We start from the raw sequence: 25,849 nt of genomic DNA, 5'->3' as shown, positions 1-25,849 counted from the left end.
TGAGTGCGGCCCACCAGCCAGTTGGCGACCCATTTGACTGTGTGGGTGTTGACACCACAGTCCCCAGTTTCTTAATGAGAATGGAGTGACAGACAGTGTCGAAGGCCTTCCGAAAGTGCAGGAAGACTGTCCACTGCTACCCCTGCATCTAAGGATTTGGTGATCTGATCATAGAAGGCCACCAGGTTGGTCTGACAGGACCTGCCACTAATGAACCCATGTTGGTTGTCCCTAAGCATAATCTCCCCTGCTGGCCCCTCATGGACATGCGCCAGAATAATTTTCTCAAAAAGCTTACCCAGGATCAAGATAAAACTAACCGGCCTATAGTTTCCCGGGTCCTCCTTCCTCCCGTTTTTGAAGATGGGAACCACGTTGGCCCTCTGCCAGTCCTCTGGCACCACACCAGAGCACCATGAGTGCTCGTAAAGCCATGCCAGGGGTCCCACAATGACCTCAGCCAATTCCCTCAGTACTCTTGGGTGGAGATCGTCCAGACCAGCTGATTTGAATACATCCAGTCCTTCCAGAACTTCCCTAATTAGTTCCTCACTAACCCTTGGCCTAGGTGAACCTCCCCTAGGGTCTAAGGGAGGTCCAGCAGGGGGGATGACTGTTCCGGTCCCTGCTTAGGAAAATGGAGGCAAAGAAATTGTTAAATATGTTGGCTTTGTCGTCTGGTGTGATGACCAAATTTCCTAGTGTGTCCTGCAGGGGCCCCACATTACCCGGAACCTTCTTTTTGCCCCTTTGTATTTAAAAAAGGACTTTTTGTCCTTGTTCTGGGAAGTTAGTCCCTGTTCCTTCTCTGCCTTGGCCTTCCTGACTGCCCCTCTGCATCCCCGAGCAACCGCAGTATAATCCTCCCTGGTGAAGGCCCCTCCCTTCCATTGGGTGTGTGCCTCCCTTTTAGCCAGGAGACATTCCCAGATGCTTTTGGTGAGCCATGGGGGCTTTTGCGCCCTCCTGCCCCCTTTGATCCGTGTTGGGATTACCTCCCTTTGGGCTTGGAGGAGCGACCACTCTTCTTGGACACCTGGCTCCCCTCCCCTCCAGGACCTCAGTGCTTCCCCAACTAGTCTTCTTAGCTCATTGAAGTCCGCCCTCCTAAAATCTAGAGCTGCTGCCTTGCTGTAGGCCTTTGTCACCTTGCACTGGGTGGTGAATTCCAGCAGGCAATGATCACTGTCAACCAGGTAGTCGAGCACCCGCAACCCCCTCACCAGGTCGTCACCTGTGGCCAACACCAGGTCCAACAAAGCGTCTCCCTGGTGGGGCTGTGCATCTCCTGGGTTAGATGGAGGTCCTGCATTCTGGCTAGGAACCTACGTGAGTGGTCAGACCTGGCTGACTGCTCTTCCCAGCAGATGTCTGGAAAGTTCAGGTCCCCCATGATGACCACGTCCTTTGACCTAACTACCTCCTTGAGTTGACTTAAGAATTCCTGGTCTAGCTCTTCCCCTTGGTTGCATGGTCTGTAGTAGACCCCCACCATCAAGTCTCTTTCCCCTCAACTGCCTTGTATTCTAACCCAGAGGACTTCAGAGTGCCCCTCCTCTGATTCTTTGCTAAATGACGAGGATGTGTATTTCTCCTTGATGTAGAGCACTACTCCCCCACCTTTCCACCCCATTCTATCCCTCTTGATATTCACCGCCCAGTCATGCGTTGGGTCCCACCACGTTTCAGTGATCCCCACTAAGTCCGGGTTGGCACAGAACTCAGGGAGCGGGGAGAGGGGGTGCCAGATGAGGGCGCCCGCATCCAGCGTCTGTCTGCCCCCTCAAGTCCCACACTCCCCCGCCCCGGTTAGGCAGCTTGTCCCAGCCCCAATCCCTCCCCTTTCCACTTCACCCACCACAACAGGCTTACCAGCTGGAGGCAACTGTGTCCAGCATGGTGAGGACTGCTGTCCATTTAGTTTACAGCCAAATCTCCAAAGCAGTGCCAAATCTTCGAATCCAATTTGGTCGAATTGAATTGACAGTGATTCGAATCTCCAAATCAATCACCATCCCTCCGAACTGACCAAATCCGAAGTGAATACTTGCCAATTTCCACAGGTCTAATGGCCACATTCTTTTAGTAGCCTTTATGAAGCGAGATCACTTCTGCCATGATTTCTGTAGTCTGGTTTTATTTCTGTTTCATTATTCTGCCTGAAAGATCTTGGGGCAGCAAAAACATTATAAAAATAAATAACCCCACCATAACTTTATATCCATTGCAGTGTTAATATAAAATTACTTTTTATATTGCCATCTAGTGGTGGTTAATAGTCATTTATAAGTCAATGCATTTGGTAGGCATCTCCAAGTAGTACAAAATTATGTTAGTCTCTGGCAGAATGAAAGAGATTTCCGAGCTAGCTGAAGAGAATAAAGATGTACAGAGTTAGTATCAACAGAACGGAAACAGAAGTAGAACAAGTTTTAAAGGGTTTCTATTTCAACTACAGAAATGCTGCTGTTATCCTTGGTAAAATGCTGCAAATGTGGTATTTCATTGCAACTAGGGATGTAATATACAAGAACACACACACACATATATGTTCTTGCATATTACTTTAAAATCTCAAAATATATATAATAAAATAAAGAAGAAAGAGCTGAAGCCTCTCTTAGAAACCTCATGGACTATCTGATATTACAAAAGGAAGAATAGTGCACAAAAAAAAAATGTTAAAAATGAAAACTCCCTTATTTTAGTTTAAACTAGTCATTATGAAAATATTAGAAAAACTCAAAATGTTGTGTGCTGAAATTTTGAAAGATTTAACGAAATTGCTCAGGACATGACAAGGAATCAAGCAGAGATGGTATATTGGTAACCATAAGGAAATGAAGCAGAATATAAAGCGATTTCTTGCACTACCATCTAGTGGTAGTCTAAGGGAGAACAACAAAAGTTAAGGTCTTTAACAATGGCAGTGGTTGGTAATATTTGTAGGCTGTGGACCAGTGACCTAGTTTGGGTCAGAGGCTGGTGGATAGGCAAAGTGCTAGGACTGAGCCACTGCTGCCACTTTTCCCTGCAGCAGCACAGTAAAGCAACTGTTGCTGAAGTCTCCCACTGCTGAAACACCACTTCCACGAGCCAGATCACATTAGTCTGCAGCCCAGTTCTTGCCTACAGGGCTGTAGGCTGCCAACCCCTGGTATATGGAAAGAATGGTTTGAAGTTAATTTATCTGGAACCGTAGGTAATTTAGATGCTACATTTTTGCATAATTCTTGTTTCTACAGGGCACTGTTATGCTCCCAGTCACCATTCATGACTGGTACAATGTCTTCCTATTGTAATGAAGATTTGCTTCACCACAGTTAATGGGCCCACTGCATGATGATGATGATGAATTAAGCTACGACAACATAATGACACGAGAAAAATAGTTAGTAATGTTAGTCTGAAATCAGGCAGAAGGTATGCAAATTTATTCCATAGGTTAAGTTAAAGATTGCTGTTCTTTGCCTCAAGAATCATTCACTTTCGTAGTATCTAATTGTGTATGACTGACTCGCTGTCAATTTATAAGATGCTGACAGATTGGCTGACTATACCCAGCCCTGGTTATTCAAAAACTATTTTGTCCCACATAACCATCTGAATCAATCTGTTCTTTGCAGCCAAGACCATTTCTTGGGCCAAAAAGGAGTTCTGGCTGCCCTTCCAATCTCATTAACACAGAGATTGAGTAACTTGATAATCTCTTATCAGAGACTACAAACATTTTCAAATTGTTTATCTAATTATATAATTTTGCATTTTTGTTTTCAAAACGATAGCCTAAAGTTTTCTTGACTTACATAATATTTCATCTGTCATATGACTAAATATATACATATAAGCTTAGTGGCCCCTTATGTTTATATAATGTGATTGACAGCAATGGGGAAAAGGAAGGGGCTATGGTAAGAGGACAAACAAAACAGGGATCCAATTATATTGCTACCCAATTTGTTCTTCTTAATTAAACTTATTAGGCTCATTTTTAAGTGTCTTAGTTTTTACCTGTGAAATACCTTTTTGACTAACTGATACCAGACCTACATCTGTGGCGATTTACGCATTTCTGGAATGTAGAAAGCTTCTCCCATTTGAGGTGAGAATCCATACCAACTGTCAGGATACTGTAGCTGCTTTTAGCTTTGCATTTTGGCTCCCTATACAAGTGCTTGATGTGGGGGGTGGGCATTTTAATTAGAGTAGTTCCCAGAGAGCTGCTCTAACTTAAATGTTGCAGTGCCACACGTATTAAACCCCCATGCATTTAAAAATGTCTGCAGTACACTTTATCTAAACCTAGTGGAATGGAGTTTAGATAAGCACCCTGTGGCCAATTTAAAATACACAGGAGCTTAATACATGTGATACTGCAGCAACGCTGGAGCGTTTTAATTTGGCTGTTAGGTAGGGTGGGAAAGGGAGGAGGAGGAAACCCTAGCAGCTGCATGGTAGGGCAAGTTAGAGCTGCAAAAAGACTCTGGTAGGCTGGCTTTATGTTGAGGAGAATAAAGAAAGGCAGGAGTTACTGGGACAGCAGTGGATGTGTTCACGGAGCTCCGTTACGCATTTGCCGCTTTGCAAGGAATTCTTCAGGACTTTTCAGTTGTTGCTTACTAATAGCATGGCTCAGTGATTGATGTGAACACTATAAACATAGGAGGTATGGGGGTGATTCTGTGAGCTAACCTGGGATCTAAAGGTGAGTAAAGCTGTAATCATTAGCTTGTCTATATAACAGCTGGATTAGTATCAAATTAATCAGAAGCCTAATTGAAATCCACATAGAAACTAGCAAATACAGCTGCTGCAACTCTTCTACCCTGAGACCTTTAGAGTAAATTTTCAGTGAAAATTTAAGCTCTCTCCCCATTCTCTCTCAACGTAAGATAATAGATGTCCCTTCTTTGAACAAAAAACCATGATTCACTCAAGAGGCTCTGCTGATAATACAAATTTTAAAACTAGGACTTGAGTGTTTTATGAATGACAGCAGAGCCCTGAACACAAATTACAGCCTTGTATTTAATCTGAGGCCATCAACTACTATTTTCAGTTTAACATGTTAAGACTTCATTTTAATCTTTTGTCATTTCAAATATTAATAAATTAGCTTTCCTTTTTAAATGATGTCAAAAGAAAACATGGATTTAACATGACAGGATATTACCCTTCTCAGTAATGTTAAATCTGTGGACAAAATATATACCCAAATCTTTTGAACTGTTCCCAAATACTGTCTAGTATTGTGACACTGCTCTGAGTTGGAAGAGCATTCAGTGTTGTGCTGTGAAAGATTAGAAGAGCCAACATATACAATATTACCATCAGTAGATTTCTAAAACACAGCAAAAAATACCTTGCATCAACAAGAATCTGAGTTTGGTATTGTTGATTTCTTTCTTTGGTTTATAATTAAGAAATCTAAAAGTATGACACACAAACTTAAGAACATGAAAGCAAGCATTCTACATTTCTTTACCCAAAATATTTTGGGCCAAATCCTTAGCTAGTGTAAACTGGATTAGCTCCACTGCCTTTAGTGGAACTAGGCAAATATACTCTAGCTAAGAAGATGGCCTGCTGAGTCTGACAATAAATGTATTTTAAATCAGACCTATTACAGTCATGTTTCACTGTTCTAAAAGCCTGTTTCCAGGTATTTAGCTTCTCTATTAGAGCCGGTCTGGGATTAGTTTTTTTATTCTGTAGTCTGGTAAAATTTCCACTGGCGTGATTGGGGATGTCAGAGTAAGGGTTTCAGGACAAGGGCTCTTGAACAGTACAGTCCACTGCTCTCATAAAAACTGGTATAAAAAATACAGATATTTTAACAAACAATTTCCATCAATGTAAATTCTAAATGGTATAGGTAAATCTTATTTAAAAAAAACAAGCACTGAGTTTAAAATCATTTCAATAATAGCCTAAATACTCAAAAAAACCAAATCACAGAATATTGAAGCCTGTGATTTTTTGGGAAATCTTAAAACAGAGTTTCTCTCACATATCTCATGATTAAAAAATAACAAATGTAGTGTCAATCAAAATGCTTTCAGTTGCCAGATTCAGAATCACAAAAGCAAAGTGTCATAATGTTTAGAAGCATAGTCTTAAATTCCGTGTATTACAATTTTGTGCTTTTTTATTTATACATTTGTACCAATTCTTTTAACTGAAAATTATACTTCAATTTGTACAAATCACCCATAGTTTAAACTGTATAGTTACATTTTCATTTAAATCTCATAAGTTTAGCAGGGTAATTAATGATTCTCTAAAGTTTTATTCCTCCAAACTTTAATATACAATTTATGAACCTTAGTGTTTTGTTTTTCCCCTTTTTATGTTACAATAATTGAACAATTAGAGTTAAATACATTGGGCCAGATCCTTGGGTGTGACTGATAAGCCATGCAGGTCAACAGCAACTCACCTTTGCATACACCTCCCCCTGCTCCTCCTCCCTCATCCCCAGCTCTGTTGCTTCCTTTATACAGGGCCAGTCCTCTGCACATTGTACAACAGTCTAAGGGATACTTTAAATTACACCGGCTACAAAAGCCACACTGTAGCAGAGTAAAGGTATATGCAGGGACGTCCAAATCTACATTCCTCTTCATAAGATCCTGTTCTTTTACTTTGATACACCAGCAGTGAAAGGAACAATATATGAATCAATTTCCACTGCAAGATTACTCTTTAAAAAGTGTCTGGACCAGTTACATTGGCCTTCCACTTAGGGCTGGTTATAATACCATAGCTACATTGCACCAGAGGATCTAGCCACAAAATGATAGTGCAAATGTAATCTCTTTTAAAAGATACTTTTTGATGCATTTAAATCTTAACCAATAACAACACAGTATCAATGATGCATGGTATATTTTACTTAGTCAGTCACAAAGGCACCTTCCTTTGCTATTGGAACAAGTGCATTTTCAGAAGTGTTCTACAAACAACATTTCCTTTGATATTATTCAAATTAAAGTATCATGTCCTTATCGTTAGGTAAATTAGTAAAATACAATATAAACTGGTTTTCCTGCTTCACTGCAGTTTCAGGAGAGTTAGAGAGGAAAACAATCGTAATGTCTTCTTCTAAGTCTTTTGCAAGTTTTCAGAATAGTAATTATTCCAAACATGTTCTATGCTTGTGACAAGAAACAGTCCTCTACTAATTCACAAACAGTATTAAGTGCGGCCCTTCCTACAACAATCAAGTATTATTATCCATTACTGTTAATGTTCAAGAGTCATCCTCTTTATTCGATGAAGCAGGTTATCTTTTTCCATATGCAGTTCAGCTAAAGCCATTTTAGCTTTGGATAGTTCTTGTTTAAGATACTCGTTTTCTTCAATAAGCTGCAATGATTAAGTTGAAAAAAGAAACATATGAATCTAAAAAAAAACCAGATATTGGTTTCTCTATATGTTGCCAACTTTCTCATCTCAGAGTAAGATTTACAAGTGTTGCTCATGGATGCTCAGGAGTACTGGAGACATTTCTGGAGCTTGTGACAGGTGGTGAGGGGGACACAGCTTGAAGATGAGGCTTCTCCTTAGGTTGGGCTCCCTGTTTTACTTCCCCCCTTCCTAATCTTAATCTAGTAGCTGGGCCATGGGCTCAGCTGAGCTCCAGTTTTAAAATCCAGGAAGGGATTCTTCCTATACAGGAGAACTGATAAATTGTTATGTGGGTCTTACCCTTCCATTCAGGATATGGGAGAAGTTTCTGGGGGTATTTAAGATTTCAGTGCATTTTGTACATTAAAAAGGGACTGACTGACCTACTTGGTCCTTAAGCCTGGACATGAGGTGAGGATACAACTGTAATCAAGTTTTCCTTACCTTATAACTCTCTTACATATTGTGTGGAAATGTGCTGCATAAGACCCTGGTATCTATCTGGTGTTCCTTGACAGGTTTCTGGCTGCAGAAGGCTTAGACTCTCTCACCCATCCTCATATTTAAGGTGTAGTGGGACCACTGGCACTAGCTAAAATTCACTGGAATAATCCCACCAGGCAGTTTACAGTACATTATCTCAGTTAGGCAATAAGTTTTAAAGAAAACAGCATTTGACCATATTCCCCATTATTTTTTGTGAAATCCTGCTAAGGTACATAGCAATCTAGTAATTAACAACTGCAATGTCTTATGATTATAAAACAATTAATAATTTTAAAAAATAATGTAATGTTGTTAATACCTCTTGTTTGTGGAGGTCAGTTGAAATCCTACTTGATTTAGGAAGTGTGGGAATTTCTGGAGATGCCTGTGTGGCTTGATCCTTTGTTTTGTGTTTGGAAACTCTACCAACTGGCTGCATCGTCTTGCTCGACTCCTTGTACACTGATGCATCGTTTATTGTTTGATTATCTATTTCATAAAGAAACAGAAGATCATTTGAAATGTTTAGCTTTTATTTATTCACATTAGTACTGAATAAAACTACTATAAAATAAAATTTTATCTTTAGATTTTAGTACACCAAAAGCTTCTCGTCAGTACAACATTAAAATGGAAAGTCATGATTTTAGCGGGAAAAAGTTGTCACTATCCTGCAGCTTAGAGAAACTAGTAGTAAATTATGAAACAAAGAAAAATCATCATCAGTGCAGAAAATATATGTAAAATGGCTATTTATTAAAAAAGCTTATCTGAATAATTACTTTAGGCCCTGATCATCACATGGCTGTACTTTGCACTGAAATCAATGAGAGTTTGGTTACTATTACCTAATATTTTTTTCTCAGAACTGGAGCCTGCAATTCCACGTGAAGACAATGTGTGAGAAATTTGTGAATGAAGTCCCTAAATCAATGCAATTTTAAATATTTTCAAGTTTAGCATTAAAGAAACTTTCTAACTTAAGTAATATTAATGAAACATTAATGCATTAATGTGCATGTACTTAAGGTAAAATAAAGGGTGCAGTTTGTAGTAGTCAAAATAATCTTCATATGGGTATTAAAAGTTCTTTCTAAACAAGAATCTGCTTCAGAAGTTCATGACTAAACATAAAGATTCACATTTTTTCCATTGCAGAAAATATTACTTCAATCTTAGAATTTTACTGCATGTAAAGAGTTGAACTAATGGGGAAAAGCAAAAAACTGAACAATTTACTCAATGAAGAGAAGGATTATTGGAAGAAGTCAAAGAACTGTAGAATTACACATAAACAAATCTATTTGTGTTCTGAAGCAAAATAAGAAGACCAAAAAGCATAATTCTAATACACTGAACAATATGGAATGATAAAACTACATGGAGACTGTTTTCAGTATCTGTGGTAGTACTGGTGAAGCCCTATCTACATATGTATTTCTGTATGTATATGTCTGTGTACACCTATATTCTTGTAAAATTATTGTTCAAAATGCAAATCTCAATGCAAACTTTATATATAAAGCTGCCATGGCACATCCATAATACACAAAACAAGCAGATACTTGTACTAGAGAGAATTATTGTAGCTATAATCTAAATAAACCCCTTGCTTATGCAGTGTACATGGAGTCTGTAAGTTTTACTGCATTATAAATAATTAGTAATAAACACCTAGCTGTTATTTTATTTACCCTTAATAAATAAGAAATAGCTGAGATAACATATCACTGCTTCACATTTAGAGAATGTGAACACCTGTTCCTTTTAAGTCAAGTCTATAAGAATAGGGGAATTCAATATTTGTATTATAAAGAGAGATGAACCCTTACTCCTAGACTGATTTAACTTGTAGGATATGGCTACAGTCAAAACACTTCTATTGGAGATTATCCTTCATTATTAGGACAGTACTTAAGTTTCAGTTTTACAATGTGTGATGTACAGACTATGTGACTACCAATTCTGCTGGTACTATATCCTTTTATTATTAGCTACATCTCAAAAAGTTCTTACACCAAATCAAAAACATAATAATGCATACAAATTTTCACCCCCCACAAAGAAAAGATCACATGCCTTTTGCCTCTTAAGATAGGTTTTGAGAGAACATATCAGTACACACCTCTAATGCAAAAACAGCCATCATCATTCCTCTCTAGCAGAAGTAGGTCAATATGTAATGTTATAGGGACTGGTTCAGGAGCTGTGAGATTATCACGTGGGCTGTCATCCTATGGAATAAAAGTAATAAAAATAGGATGTGTTACATTGTTGCTCTATCCGTGCTAGAAAAATCAACATAGTTAATTAAAATCTTCAATTAAACTCGGTTTAATAAATTTGTGAAACATTTAAAGTGAAGAGTAGAATTTTCTGATTAGCTATCTATTCATCTTCAGCACCCTTAAATTAGCAAGACCTTCAGAAAAACAAAGTGCCAAATTCATCTGACCCACTGAAGTCAGTATATATAATTTGACTAAAATATGAAAGACTTTTGTAGCCCAGGAACTCTTCAAAAGAAATAGAGATAAAATAGTATATGACATTGTTGAACTGATTTTTCTCTTGAGCTGTTTAAAGATGGTGGCAGAGATACAGGTTTTTCTTTGGTTTAGAACTGATACAGTAATGATAATTATTATAGCAGTAACCAAAAAAGAGAGAGTCATTTCACATGCTGCTTTTGGTGTCCCAGGGTCTGACTGACTACTGCCTCTGTCAAGCATAGAAATATGTTTAATGTCATCATGGGCAGTTCTACAATCATGGGAAGGGGTGTGTGGGTACACCTCCTTTGGGAGCATGATGCATGTACAGACAGTGAAGAGACTTTCACTATGCATGAGCCAAAGAGTGTGTCCACATCCCACATGCCACAATCCTGGATGCCAGTCAGCTCACCAGCCCCTCAGTATAGCTCTTGCCAGAGTTCTGCATGTGCCATGACTCTGGAAACCAGGGGCTGAGTATTCTTGCGGTTTGCACTCCCCTCTTCCTGGCAGCCACATTCAGTCCCTGCTTTCACACAGCTCCAGAGACCAGGAGGCTAAGTGGTACTGCTGCTCATCCCCTCATTTCTTTTGCTGCTGAATTTAGTGAGGGGAGGATGCAGGGAAGGAGGAGGAAAGGAAAAGCTAACAGCAGCGGTGCTCATCCCCTAGGCTTCAGAGATGTATAAAAGCAGAGGTTCTAGCCCAGGCCTTGTGGCAATCAGCTAGTGAGCTCAGAGCTCATAGCACATGCAACAGTCCTGAAAGCAACTGTGCTGACATGCCAGTGAGCTCTAAGTTAACTGCACATGCAATGTGCAGCCAAAGAGGGGATGTGACCGTGCTGTCACACCCCCCTGGATCTACCCCTAAATGTTATCAGAAGGATGATACATCAGCAATGTAAGACAAATGAAAACAAAATGTGGAGCACAGCTGCCGCAGCACCTTCAAAGAGCAAGGAGACTGAGTCAGGGAAAAAATTATCCAGGCAAGAAAAATAAAACTCACAACTCCTGCATGAAACACACTAGACCAATCCCAGTGCAAAGAAAATTACTGCTCTGAATGGGTAGTGTAACATGAAGGAGAAGATTTGCCTTCCATTACCCGGCAGCCCTGGAAAAATGAATCGCCTCTGTGGTAAATGAGCACTAGATTCAGACTGAATGCAATGTATTCTGAACAATACAACTGGCTTCATGGTCACTTGTAAGTGATGCATACAGAGTGAACTCACTGCTTCCACTACCAACACTCTCTTATTTTCAGCTCAATAATATACATTCATCACCAACAAATAAAACATTTTGCCAAAAATGCTTTGCCTGAACCTGCCTTCCTGCCAGGAAAGGAGAAAGGTAGAGTTTTCAAAGCTGAGTTTCAAAGGTAGAGTTTTCAAAGCTGGATAAACATATGCTAAAGCTTTCATTTCTGTATTTGGCTGCTTAGTTTGCTTTTCATCTGAAACCTTTATAAAATGTCCTCTGTCCTATTCTGATAGTGGAAAGAGTGCTTAAAAAGTTGCCTAGATAATGACAGTGTCATGAAGGCTGCAGAGCTTGCATGCTAGAAGAACAAGGGACTGCACAGCTCTCTGCCTTGGGCAAAGACAATTCTCTGGTGCAATTTAGAGTAGCTGTTTATATTTATTCATAACCTCATCATAACTGAGACTTTAGCCTCAAATGCAAAGGCTGAGAATTCTGTTTCAGGATCCATGCTAGGGAACTGAAATCTGAGCCTTCTTGTTTTTGGATTTGGCAGTAGTGGTTTTATTAGCTTTACTCACCTTGTCCTTGCCATATTACTGCTTGCACATGAGAGAAATCATTGCCTCTTTAACTAAGGGGAACAAAAAAAAGCCTAGGAGACTGCACAGCAGTGTCCTCTTAATGCTGCTATTTTAAGACACACTAGGGAGAAGCTTGTATTGTACAATAACTGTTTCCAGGTAGGGCAGAAAATGAAATTGTGGCTCTAGGTAGTAATAGGCAAGCTGAGTCCTCATAACTTCCTTCCTTTCAGAGTATTAAGCTCTCATGACCAAAACTCCAAAAAAGGCTCATGGGTTCATCGTATGAGTCTCTGCGAATACTGTTTGTAGTTAGAAAGCATGTGTTACTGGTGAACAATAAGAGACTTATTCTACCTTTGGGAGCCTACAGGACCTTTTCTCTAGTACCTTCCTAGTTCTGCCAGTCTCACAATGGGGAAAGGGTAAATAAAAAAGACAAAATATAAAAAACATGAATTCCTACAAACAATCATGGTCATGCACTTTACCTCTATGTATATATACACTGAGCCAACCCAATTTATGATTTTTAAACTGTTTTAGTGTAATCTAAAGGCTTTAAAAAACAATATATAGTTTCTTTTAAGTAAACTATATACAGGTAGCAAAGAAACAAAAGCATAGTCTAAACAGTCGAAAGAAGAAAAATAACTACTTAGCTAACATACTTTTAAATTAATTGTTGTATTAGAAACTCTTATTTTCATAGGCATTACGGCTGCAACAGTTTCATCTTCTAGAAAATGCTGAATGTTTGTGAGGGAAGATATTAGGAAGTCAGCACTAAAATTCTCTACGTGACATTGCAGAAAACCATTTTTTACAGCCAGCAGAGAATGTATTCCAGCACTAGGACCAGTTTCCCATCTCAGACTGATTTCAGGTGATGATTTAATTGGTCCAGCCACAGATTTATGATCAGAACCTATTGTAAAACAAAACAAAATTAGTATTAAAATGTTAAAAACACATATAAAGGCACCCTAATAAGCAACTACAATGTGAGTTTTCCTACAGCTATTGTATCAGATGTATAAATAACAAACAAATTAGTCAGTAATAGGTTTCTTTTTTAGACAATGTTATACCTTGAGGGCAAAAAGAGAATTCTACTAGTGTGTATACATAATTCTAGAAGAGAAATTTCTTAATACCTTTTCATTATGGTTTTCATTTATTAATCTATCATGTAAGGTAGTAGAAGGAACAATTCAGTCTTTACAAATAGCTTGCATGAGACACCCTACAAGTGTATGGAAGAATCTTAAATTCTCATGCACATAAAAAATTGAACTGTTTTCAGTACAATACTAGTATAACACAAGAAATAAAAAACCTCAATCTTTTGCATACCTTTTCATAGATGTACCTGACTAATTCAAGAAATACTGCCCTGTTTAGAACAGCATTCAAACACATGATTAACTTTTAGGTGCTTAAGTGACCTCTTGAATAGGGATTATTTCATGAATTGGGGCCTTATGGTAGTAATCAAAGAGAAAACTGGTATTTCAAAATCTGAACCAATTTAGCAGATGGAGTAAACAACTGGACACTACTTCCATTACTTCAGTGGGAATAGGACCGGAGAATATAATAGCATAAAGCAGTAGCTTCCGGTTACCTTCTGGTATCTCTAGCCAATGGGAGGTAATTACAACATTGAACTGATAATTTCTCTAAGATTAATTTGCAGAAAATTTCAATAAGTATCCATTTATTATGCAAAATAATAAAAGTTATTACTATTAGCCAAGCCATCTCAATGCAGCAAAAAAACTAGTATCAAATAGGTTAAAATTAATTTGCTATATAGCAGTTAACTGTTAAATTGATCCAAATCATTTACAAGACTTACACTTGTAAATTTCTTAAATTCTAATATAATGTTCACAGTGGATATACAGATTAAATACTTATCAGGCCAAACTCACAGATAGTATAAATCAAAGCAACTTAAGTTAGATCAACTGAATAAGGCCAATTTATACTAGCACCTATCTTGTGTATTACTTTAAATTCATCGAAGAGACTACTTTTTTGTTTTTAATATTTATTTTGATGCTTTTTAATTGAACCCCTCTGGTTTTCTCTATATAATCCAACAATATGTCAGGGAACGAGAAACAGATATGTGGGTTTGAGTCATTCAAGTACAAGTAGCCAGGAACCAGATTTTAGTTTATAAAAAACTTGGGGGGGGCGGGGTTATTCCCTTTTCTTCTCTGATGCTATTCTTCTTTCCAAATATATTTTAATTTTCTTTTGATGAAAAGGTAACTTCCTATCTATAATCCACCTAATTCTGCACAACAATCTCTTCTTTGTCATCAAATATGAAAAATCTGTTCACCACAACATATTCTGCAATACCTCTAAATATGGGAAGCTAAATTCCAGAGAGCTAGTAATCCTTGTGGAATTATGCATCTGATTTGCAGGCAGAGACAATGCATGTTAATTGAAATCCCAAGATACTATGGATGATCACATGGCATATTCATGAAGCACATACCAATAGAGATTAATTTATTCTGATACATGGAACAAAATTCATATTTAGGCCCATTTTAGAAAATGCTTCCACAGCAGGTGCATGTAGAAACTTTTTTTTTTTTTTTTTTTTACACACACACAAAGGTATCATTAATGTGCTCTTTATTGCCAGTGCAATGCTGTAATAAATCATCCAGAGCCACAGTACTTATATTTCAGAACCTGATATCAAGATCATAAAGCTTCTAATTGAAACTTGTCTCTCCCTATACAAGGCTGGATTATCAACTCTCCTTAAGAAAGAAATTTCAGTTTTTCATAAAGTATATATGATCAATTATACTTCCACAAATTAGTATTTAAAATAAAGAAAGGAATAATTTGCTTTTCCTGAAGAAATATTCAAATTAAGGAACATTTGAGTGAAAATAATGAAGTATGAAGTTACAGCATTATAAGACAATCTATGGCAGGAAAGCAAGTGAATCTTTGTATCCTACGCAACTGATTTAGTTTTTCAACCCATTATCCCAATCAGTCTATTTCTATTTCTTTCCCGCTCACTGTATACCAACTGGGAAAATGGCAAGTCAAGATGGTTATGCTAAACTGATGGATAAAATGCTATTTATATATCTTTTATAGCACAGTATTATTTGTCTATTTTATTTGAGACAAATACAGATGTTTTTACATGATTTATGTAAGTATCAGAGGGAGGACTACCATAAAGCTCCCAATAGCTCATTAATAGTAAAAAAAAGAAAAAAAAAAATCAATGTGTTCAGAAGTCATGAGAATAGTACTAAAAATTTTTGTTAATTCTTACCTATGGTTCTGTTGCAAAGATAATGTCGCACACTGATATTGCCCAACTGGTTTGGCATCACCTGGTTCACCTGAAGGCAGACTTGTGTGTCTTCACCTCTGATGTCAATTTCACCATTAATGTCAAACATTTTAAAAACTACAACGGACATCTATCAACAGGTACACAAAAATAAAACACCAGATAAGTTTACAAATCAAGCGTTTAATAGTTATTTTTCAAATATAATCATAATATTTAAGCTCACCTTAAAAAAGTTATAAAAGGAAATTGCTATCAATCCAATGTTACAATCAAGCATAATTTTGCAGTTGAAGTTTTTTTTTATTATTATTATTAAATTTCCCCTCAGGAAAGAGATCCTCAGACACACAAGAGTATTATTCTTCCCTTTTTTCTCACAAACAGCTCTACACCAAACTAATCAATGTTTGCTCACTGACGCTAGGCACAGAAATTCACATAAACCAATATAAGTGAAGAGAAACCAGATCAAACCGGTAAAGGAACAATGCACATAAATGACTTTCAAATGGCCAAAACCAATTTAAGATAAGCTTGGATGGATATAGTATCAGACTTAACTGATTTAGGTTACAGAGGTCTATGGAACTTCTCAGATCCCTGCAAAACTCAGATTAAGTCACAGCCGTTTGGCATTATCCCAAGTGCCTTTGCGGGGAGGTGAGTTGGAACACAGCTTGCTGCTCTTGGGTAGCCTAGCAGGCCCCTCACCTGAGCTCCCAAAGAACCAAAACTAGGCTTGGGTCCAGCCAGTGAGCAAGTGGCTTGAGCACAGAGGCAGAGGAAACATAGGCAGGGCTTCCCTAGGGACTAGACCCATTTGCTTCTCCCTGCCCACCTCCTCACCAGTGAGCAAGCAGTCTGAGCATGGAGGCAGGGCTTTTTTCCTTGGGGACCAGACCCCAGGGCTGGAGGTGGGCAGGGGGAAAATGGACCCCCACCCTTTGCCTGGCCCTGCTCCTCCACTGAGATCTGCCCTGGCAGAAGGTTCCTCCCACCCTCCAGCAAGCCCCTAGCCCAGCCCAGCCCGGGTCTCACTGGAGCCACTCTACCTGCCAGGTGCTAGGGTAGGCAGAGGGCACGGGGGAGAGGCAGACCCTTGTCCTGGACCCAGACACCCTGCATTGAGTCTTGGGAGGAGTGGGGGAGGTTTCATAGCAGGGTTCCAACCCACCCCCAGCTCTTGGCTCGGCCTGGCTGGGGGCTTGCCAGAGCCCCATCAGCCCCGCCTGTCAGGCACTGGGGGTGGATGGGCAGAGCCCTGGCCCTGCTTGGGGCTAGTTGGGGATAGGGGACTGTTCTCCCCCCTGTGGGTGACAGCAGGGGGGTTGGGGGTGTGTGCCAGCCAGTCAATTAGGGATGGATAAGCTGGTTAGCAGGCTGGGAGGTGTGCTTTAGTGCCTCAGGCCCAAATGAAAAGTAAATGTTTGTTATGTTCAGTATTGGTTCAGTCTGCGCAGCTTAGAAAAACCTACGTAGATTGAATTGATTCTGCCTCAGGCTTTTTGACTGTCTGCACGTAGCCTGAAAGACAAAAGTGACTCACCCTTCTGCTAATCAATACCAAACCAGGACTGGCCAAAAGAGTCACTAGAATACATCCTTTTATACTCCTTCTACTAAATTCTTTAAAGCACATGCCTAATTTTAAACCAATGATGTTGATCAGGTGCTAAATCAAGACTAAAGTAAAGAATCTAACTAGACACACTGATTGGTAATTTACTGTGTCTTCACTAGTCAGCACTTGCCCTATATTTTAATACTAGCCCACAAACTTCCAAAAATCATTTTTTGCCACTCTTAAAAATCCACGTTAATTATTACTGCTACTATTATTACTAAGGGGCAAATTTCCTAGGAGGCGTCAAAGTCAGCTTCCGTAAACGAGAAACGATATGCCAAAATTGAATTTACACATCTCAAAGTGTGTAATCAAAGAGCCTCTATTACATGCAAGCACAAGTTGCAATTATTAAAAATTTATCCAAATGGAGCTAATCTTCTAAAGGTGATTTCTAATACTTCACCAACTGTATTTCTGTGACAAATATCCCTAATAGTAAGATTAAAAGGGCAATTAGCACATAACGTATTGACATCTGTTACCTAATTTTTAAGTGTCCTTCCATACACTCAGATTACAGATTTCCACTCTGAACTATTCAGAGTGTTTACTGAGCAAGAAATTCATATTGACCAAGGAACAAGAATGTCATAAATGGAGTAGCTGAAAGAAGAGATGTAATGACTATAGAAACCTCCTAAGGCAATTTATATGCACTGAGAAGGAAGGTGGTCAAAAGAGCATCTTTTTATTTTAATTACACTGTATGATGTTACAAAGGTTGTTTAAAATATCACATTCATCATTTTGGATCTATATCTATAAACGTGTGCCAATACATATATCTATACTAACTGATTAACAATCTATAGCTATCAACATTAAAATATAAAGATATTAACAAACAGTTACCCATTTTTTAAAACAAAAATTATGCCATCCATCACTAGAAATGATGAAAGCCACTGACATTCCCATTCATAAGGGATATGATGCATACTGTATTTTTCGGACCATAAGATGACCATAAGACGCACCCAGTTTTTATGGCAGGAGAGACTATGTGTGCCGGTGGCCGGCCATTTTTATTGCCGGCTCCCAGACACCGGCACGGGCGCCGGCTTCCGGTGTAAACAAGTGGCGGATGTCCCGCTCGGGCTCCGCCGCCTCCGCGGGCAAGCTCCGCCCCGTCTCCCCGGGACACGGCATAAACAAGCGGCGGGTGTCCCGCTCGGGCTCCGCCGCCTCCACGGGCAAGCTCCGCCCCGTCTCCCTGGGACACACACCTTCGGACCATAAGACGCACCCTCGTTTTCCCCCCCACTTTTGGGGGGAAAAAAGTGCGTCTTATGGTCCGAAAAATACGGTACTTTAGGCAGTAGTAAATCTTCAGGAGAACTTTAAAAAAAAAAGATAACTTAAAATCAGGTGTATACTGAAGTCTACTGTTACTTGTTACTGGGGCATTCTTATAATACACCTATGCATCTAACAAATTCATAAAAATGATCTGAAAGTCATGTTTAGAAGACATTTTAAAATGCCATTTTAATGTTTAGTTTATTAAAATTGCTCCTTAATGAATTCCAACAGCCTTACCATTTCTTCACTGGTCTCTTGAGCACTTTCTGAAGCTGCACTGATGGCATCTGGAGATGATCCACCACAATTCTCAATCCCTGGTCCTTCTTCATGGACATTTTCTGGGGGGCTTTGGTAGTTCATAACTGCAATAGCTTCTGTGAGCATAACATCAGAAAAAATAAGAGTCAATATACTATAATCTGTGTTGTCCACAAATTAACAAAGCTAGTTCTATATATACTCTTAATACATTTTTAAAAATAGCTTTAGAATTTGATCTGGATTATAACATGAAGCTTTATGACTAATAAGAAAAACCAGCATGACATGGCAGTAGTCCTTTTAGCTCTGGTCAGAGAATAGGAAAAATATCTGAAATTCCCCGAATCCTAACTTATCTATCCAGCTACTTTAAAAAACAATATATTTTCTTTGGGTGAAATTCATTCCATCTACAGAGAGCCTAGATATTCAGACACACTGTGCAGGTAGAGTGTGGAACATCTGGGGCAACTGAATCTATTTTTTCAACATACAGCCATGCTGAGGACTGGTTTCTATTCCAACTGTTAAGGCACCTGTAGCAACTCCATGCCTGTTACAGAGAGTAATGAATGAAAACCATTTAAGTATGAATACTTATGTGGCTTCCATGCTAGTACATGTAGGCTGGCATAAAAACCTTTCCTGCAGGGCTCCAGGGATACATCAGTCCTCTTACCTGCTACTTAATTTCTAGACATCCAATGCAGCCTTGTATCTACTGTCTAAGAGATTCAAAAAGGGCCTTGTTTTAGTTTTTTGCATCAAAAGTATATTTTAACTTGCAAAAAGTTGGTTAAAGTACTCCAGAAGTCACTGATCTCATTGTACTCCAAAAGTCATTGACAAATCTTTTGCCCAATGCCTTTAAAAAAGAGTGGCTGCAGCTCTGAGCTCTGCTCTTTATAGAACTATGCAGTCAAGCTATCTTGTATTTGTCACAGAAGTTTCTATTTCCTTAACAACTAGGGAACATACACCCTTTACAACCTGCAACGAAGCATCATTTTTGAACACAACAAAGATAAAAAAAAGTGTGGGGAGGGAGGAAGCAATGAAAAAAATACAAAGGCTTTTTCTGGAAATACAGCATAGTCTCAGAACTCTTATATGAGAGGTCTGCAAGGTCAGCACCATTGTTTTTGTCTTGACAATGACATGAGCAACAACAAATAAATCATGTAAAGTAATATAGGATTTGAGAATATTTCTCTATCCATGTAGCAGGATACAGAGGAAACCAACCTTTTAAAGTCTTGCCATTAAAGTCTGAAAAACTAACAGATAATTTAACTCCACAGATTATATAATCCCTGCCTCTCATAATTTCTGAACCATCATGACTACAACATCACTTTCACACTACAGATTACATAAACTGATAGCTATCTAACAAAGCCAAATTCTTCCTAGATATTTATCAATGTTTCCCACTGAAGTTACTGGCATCTGATCGCAGAAATCAGTCAATAAGAAGTATAAAAGAAGAATGCTGTGTGAAGAGACTAGCACTCCTTGTGAAGAAACTGCTCCTATACATGAAACTGGAAATCTTCATTCACCATTTCAGACTGAACAACACTGTAAATTAGGGTACCAGTTTGCAACCATCTACTGTTGGCTCAGAAGTTCACAAACAGGGTGTAATTCCACTGAATTTAGTCATAAAAACAGCACAACAGTGTTTCTCTCCACCAAAACAGCCACAAAGTGGGACAACTGACAGTTCCTTTGCAATAGTACCTTGCTTAAGCAAAAAAATATTTAGATATCAGCAGCTAGTGAAGTCAAGAGAACTGCTCAAATGCAATGAACAGAATTTAGCCTACAGGATACTTTCATGTATTGTATGCAAACATTTTGTTAAATCTGTTTACCTTTCTCGAGAAAACTTTGGCTATCACTTCCATCGCTCTCTAGCAAATGTTCTTCTAACATCATGCTATCAATAGAAATGGTATCCAGAGAGACTTGTGATGGACTTCTCTTCATGTTCTTATAAGAAACAGAGAATGCAGGAAGGTTGGACGGGCAGCGTTCCTTAGGCTTTCCACTTTTTAATATAAAGATATTAGGAAAATATTACTTAAAATGAAGGGAACTCTATAGAAGAAAAATCAAAATCCTCTAACCCAGGAATTAAAAAATTAAAAAAATAATTATATTTAATACAAAAGGATGCTATAATTCTTAGGGGGGAGGAGAAGACAGAAATAAAAGTGGAACATTAATTTATATTTGTCTATAAACCGTGTGTCAGTTTTTCTGTATTCAAGAATACCGAATGAATATAAAATATTTAAAACAATTTTAAAAAGTTTAATTTGTATTTGTTAAATTACACTCTTACTGTATATTTACAGGATTTATAAATGCTTAACATGTTCTCTATCTTGATATATTAACTTTTTACTTCTATTATCCCTTGATAATTGCTATGGTTGGAAAAAAAAAAAAGTGAATTCAAAATATTAAATCTTTTATACCTTAACATGGACTGAGATGCAATTGTTTTAACAATGGACATTGTCTCTTTATTAATTTCATATTCTTCCGACTGTGAGGTAGTTTCTGATTCTAAATCAGCTCCAGTACCACTTTCCTGGTCATTTAATTTATTAGAAAGAATATTTTTGTCGTCATCTTTATCAGTGAAAAACTCAGTAGATTCTTCTTCACTGTTTAAAACATTCACTGAATCTCTATAGTACAAGCTACTTTTGTCACCTAATGGTCCACATATTTCTTCTGAATCGCTTCTGCTGAAGAGTCCGCTTTCTTCTTCACTGGTTTTCCCCAAGCATTTGTCTGAAGAATCATCCGAAAATGAAATTCTCTTGTGAAAATCTATGTCACTACTTGATTGAGGCACAAGAGAGTCCATCAAATTTGTTCTGTTAACCTCAGTTACAGAATTAACATCAACACTACCAGTCTGTGTTGTATCAGTTAATTTGCTCTCTGATGCAAAAGCTTCTCCATTTTTCAAAGGGGAAAGGTCTGATGCCACAGGACTTTCTTCTTCCAAAACTGGAGACTTGCAGGGATTTGCCTGAGTTATTGGGTGCAATAAAAGAGCTATGTCTGCACTTTTAAGTAAGATCCCGATACAAACATCTGTTTGCTTTGCAGGTTTGCCTGTCACCTGTTCTACGTCTTTCCTTAGGTTTTCTAGAAGCACTACAAGAGAGGTATGGAGAAACAGCAAGAAAAGATATTGATAGTGATTGATTTGCATGCTCACGTGCTTTTCAATATGAACAAGGACATGAATATCTGCATCCGAAGAACTTGCAGACAGAGCCCCTGAACTGCTGTCTGAAAAACAAAGTTTTTGAATGCCATTTGTCAAGGGCTCCATCTCACTCCTATAATATTCCTGTAAAAGTTTTTTGCGCTGTAGTCTATTAGTGAGGTCACTTGAGTCACTTTTTGGAATGTTAAAAGATGTCCGATTATAAGAAAACAGTTCCTTTTGTGACTGTGCAAATCTTACTGGCTGGCAAATCCAAAGTGAGAGTGGAAATGAGTCTACAAAGCTTATTGGTCGGCCTTTCCCACTTTTCATTCCTTCGTAATCTATCCAAAACTGGGAAAAATGCACAGCCCAGACATCAGTAGCTGCAGATGTTTTTAGTGCATATTTATTCAGCTTTGGTGTGACATACCCCTTATAAACATCATGCATCTTAGTGTCTTGTTCATGAGCATGTCTCTGGAAGATTGGATGCAGAAGATTAAAATTTTTGGATTTGGGAAATTTGGTGAAAGTTCTACTGAAAAATTCACAATCTTTAAAGTTTTGGAACAAGGCTTCCAGGTCAGAGTGTCTACAGTTTGGAGAGTGTCTTGTGTTTGTAGCAATCATCTCAGAACTCTGAATAGATATTGCACGTGGCTGATCCTTATGGATTTCAGGTTTCTTTTCAGACGGAATGATGAACTGCAACAGAAAAATACATTATACTAGTTACATGGAGATAGGCTACAAAGCTACACAGTTCAAAAGAAAACAGGAAAGTGATGCAAAGTAAAATAAATGAAAAGATTGAAAATAAGTTTTGTAGCTTGGCAAGCATATTACTGTGGACTAAGTATGTTAGATAAACTTCCAGTTGTGCAGTTTTTCCATGTGTTCCAAAAATGTTGATCAAGGATACTAGGCAATATGAAAATTCAATACTCATACAAAAATAACAAGGCCTTAGGCCACGGATGGTCAAAATACATCCTGCAGGCTGTATTGAGCCCACCAATTGATTCTACCCAGCTGCAGCACCAGCAGAGGTTGGAGTTGGAGCCACCGCCTACATGTGGGCCAGACAGAATCAGTTGGTGGGCCCATAGGGGACGCTGGATGGAAGCAGCCCTGTCTGCTTGCCCAGCACCACATGACAGCCTGGGAGATGGAGTCTGACACTGCAGTGTCAGATGGGTGGGTAGGGCTACTTTTGCCCAGTGTCCCCCACTGCACTACCAGAGCCCCTCTTCTAGCACCACACAGGAAGGGAGGCAGGCAAGGGGGGGAAACTGAGCCCCTATCCCTGACCTCCTGCCCCCAGCAGGCAGTGGGGGGAGGCCAAGAGGCATGGTATTCTCTACCCCCTCCCCACCACAGCCTAGCACCACAGGTCTGTGAATGCACTGTGGCCTTACGCCCTATGGTTATACTGGGGGAATTCAGACTGGAGGAGGCACTTCCATTGCTTTTCAGAGAATTCTCTCTTATGCCAGAAATTATTTTGATTATCTGCATCCAGAAACTATACCTTGGTTACCTGCAGTGGATCTTAGAGGGATATAGAGCATAAGACTAGAAGGGACCTCTGGGGTCACTGAGTCCAGGTCCCCTGTTACTACAGGCTAATGAAGAATCTGAAGGAGAATACTGCACTTTATGGTTATTATTATGAGAGCAAACCAGAAAAATAATCGCTATTACAAGCCGCTATTCAAACAGTACCAGGTCTTTTCCCAAAGTCACACAAATAATACCAGTCAGGAAAAGTATCTTACTATTTCAGGGGCCATCACATAATTGTAAGAATTTATAAACTAAATATTGTAATCTCCCTAAAAATGGCAGTTATGAAGTCCAGTTCTTCTTCTGGAGCATTTCTTTGCCCTTCTTAGAGATCAAGATAAATTTATTTGGCAACTTAATTGTATTTTGCATCCTTGTTTGTTTCTCAACCAAGTGTTCACAAACCTAAAATGCACAGAATAACAAACTGATCAAATCTGTAATCATAAGAGTTCAGTTCTCGAGTACAGGGCTGCCCATACGGCAGTCCAAAGCCACCTCTCCCATTACTGCATGGTGCTAGTATAGCCGCAGGGAGGGTGGGGAGGGCGGCACCAGGGACAGCAGATTCCAAGGGCCTGCCACCCCTCCCCCCCCAGTATGGCTCAAGCCACGTGGTAGCACCAGATGCAGCCCCCATAATTGGACAGCCCTGATTTATACATCCATTTTATGAGGTGTCTAAAGCTCTGAAGTGCAAGGTATGGAGAAGTAAACAGTATCTTGTTATACACAAGAAACAATCTCTCTGTGGCTAGTAAAACTATTTTAAGTTACACACACACCAAAGTCCACAATGCTAAAGGAACATCAGACAGAACAACCAGGTAGTGTCAAGGGCATATTTATTACAAGTGGCATCCTCAAACAGCTACAGACATGAGATTAAAAAAAAACATGGTGATTTCAGCAAATTACTACTCTTCTCTGCTTAATAGATATAAAACTGTGCATAACGAGGCTTGCAATTTATGGTTAGGAAAAGAATGCCCTTCTTCTACCTATACAAGATAAGGATGTAGACTGTGTATTCTCAACATACCCTTACAGAGGAGATGTATTAGGAGTTCTGCACTGAACCCAGAATACTGCTGAAGCTCTCAGCTCCTGCCAAGCTTCTGCATTCCTTACTTGCAATTTCAGGCATCCTACCTACACTGTCAACTTGGGTTGTTTGTAATGAGCTACAGCTCCTAACTCCCTTGTAACCAAGACCATATTAGAAGAGATGGCAGTTGCTCACATGTCCTCTGTACTTCCTCACACACTTTTCTGCATTGTAGTCTGCTCAGTTTTCCAGACGCTTTTTTAAAGTTATTTGGCTAATAACTTTACAGAGTTAAAGAGAAAATATTTTGTTCCAAAGCACCTCCCAAACTGTACCTTTAACATTAGTCCATCAATTCTAACATCAACATGCTCGTCAGATTTTGAGTTGTCATTTAATTTATACATGGTCATGAACTGTGTAAGACTCTGTTTCAAATCCAACACGAACTGATTTAGCCAAAGAATGCTTCTCTCATCCAGAGTGAATTGCAGAGCATTCAGCTGGACATACAAGTTTGGAGCTGGAACTAAGAGAAAACAACACAAAACAAAATCAATTTTCTATGAAAAATTATTAAAAACACGCATAAGCATTTATCTTCAAAAAATACAGAGCCATACAATCTCTCCTTTATGCTATTTATCAGGCAGAATAGCAGTAGGAGGTCAGAGGAAATCCAAGTCCTATCATTCTTCCTTTCTTCTAACCCCAAAGCAATTCCCAGGTCCAATACTAGCATGCAAAAGGCTAGAATTAAAATGGAACAGATTGGGTCAGAAAGAGGAGGGAGAACAAGGGGTGGGGTGGGCAGGGAAGGAAACCTCACAACTGCAAGGAAAGGGCAGGGCAACAAGCGAGTCACTCTCCTCTACACCATCCACGAGAAGCCCACTAGGATTTTCATACATAAGATAATATTGACTTCTACCACATTACTAAAATACCTTGAACAGACCTTTTGTTACATTTTCATTACATTCCAGGGGTTTGACTCCTTTTGTGCAGCCAAGTAAAGCAAACATTCAAACGAAGTATATGTTGCATAATCAATATTTTATTTCTTGGTGAAAACACTATGCTGGCTTCAAATACAATGTTTATTAAGAAAGAAAAATCAATGCTTTAAGTGGGTTTCTCAGAGCAAACACTGTGAAAATGGTAAAGTGTTTGTTTCACAATAAGTTTGCTTTACAAATGATTCAGTGCAAGCTCTATTAATAATTTTGGTTGTAAACCATGAAGCAATATGTTTTTCAAATCTGA

The 25,849-nt window shown here is 38.8% G+C and overlaps 1 protein-coding gene across 3 annotated transcripts in view; it reads right to left on the bottom strand.

The window, feature by feature from the left end:
• Positions 1–6,130: 6,130 nt before the first annotated feature.
• BLTP3B (bridge-like lipid transfer protein family member 3B) overlaps positions 6,131–25,849 on the bottom strand; it is an 83,521-nt gene continuing 63,802 nt past the window's right edge. For all 3 annotated transcript variants that reach the window (XM_090042847.1, XM_090042848.1, XM_090042849.1), the window contains 9 exons: positions 24,919–25,112; positions 21,218–22,674; positions 20,609–20,784; positions 18,705–18,844; positions 15,515–15,665; positions 12,858–13,114; positions 10,022–10,130; positions 8,216–8,385; positions 6,131–7,368 (listed from right to left, as the gene is read on the bottom strand). In XM_090042847.1, coding sequence (XP_089898973.1) covers positions 7,246–7,368; positions 8,216–8,385; positions 10,022–10,130; positions 12,858–13,114; positions 15,515–15,665; positions 18,705–18,844; positions 20,609–20,784; positions 21,218–22,674; positions 24,919–25,112 — 2,777 coding nt within the window. In that variant the 3' untranslated portion in view covers positions 6,131–7,245. The remainder of the gene's footprint in view (positions 7,369–8,215; positions 8,386–10,021; positions 10,131–12,857; positions 13,115–15,514; positions 15,666–18,704; positions 18,845–20,608; positions 20,785–21,217; positions 22,675–24,918; positions 25,113–25,849) is intronic.

This window comes from Crocodylus siamensis, chromosome 4, assembly GCF_052110815.1.
Source record: "Crocodylus siamensis isolate JL-2025a chromosome 4, ASM5211081v1, whole genome shotgun sequence".
Lineage (NCBI taxonomy): Eukaryota > Metazoa > Chordata > Crocodylia > Crocodylidae > Crocodylus > Crocodylus siamensis.
Note: the sequence above shows the minus strand (reverse complement) of the source record. Positions and strands in the feature narration are given on the sequence as shown.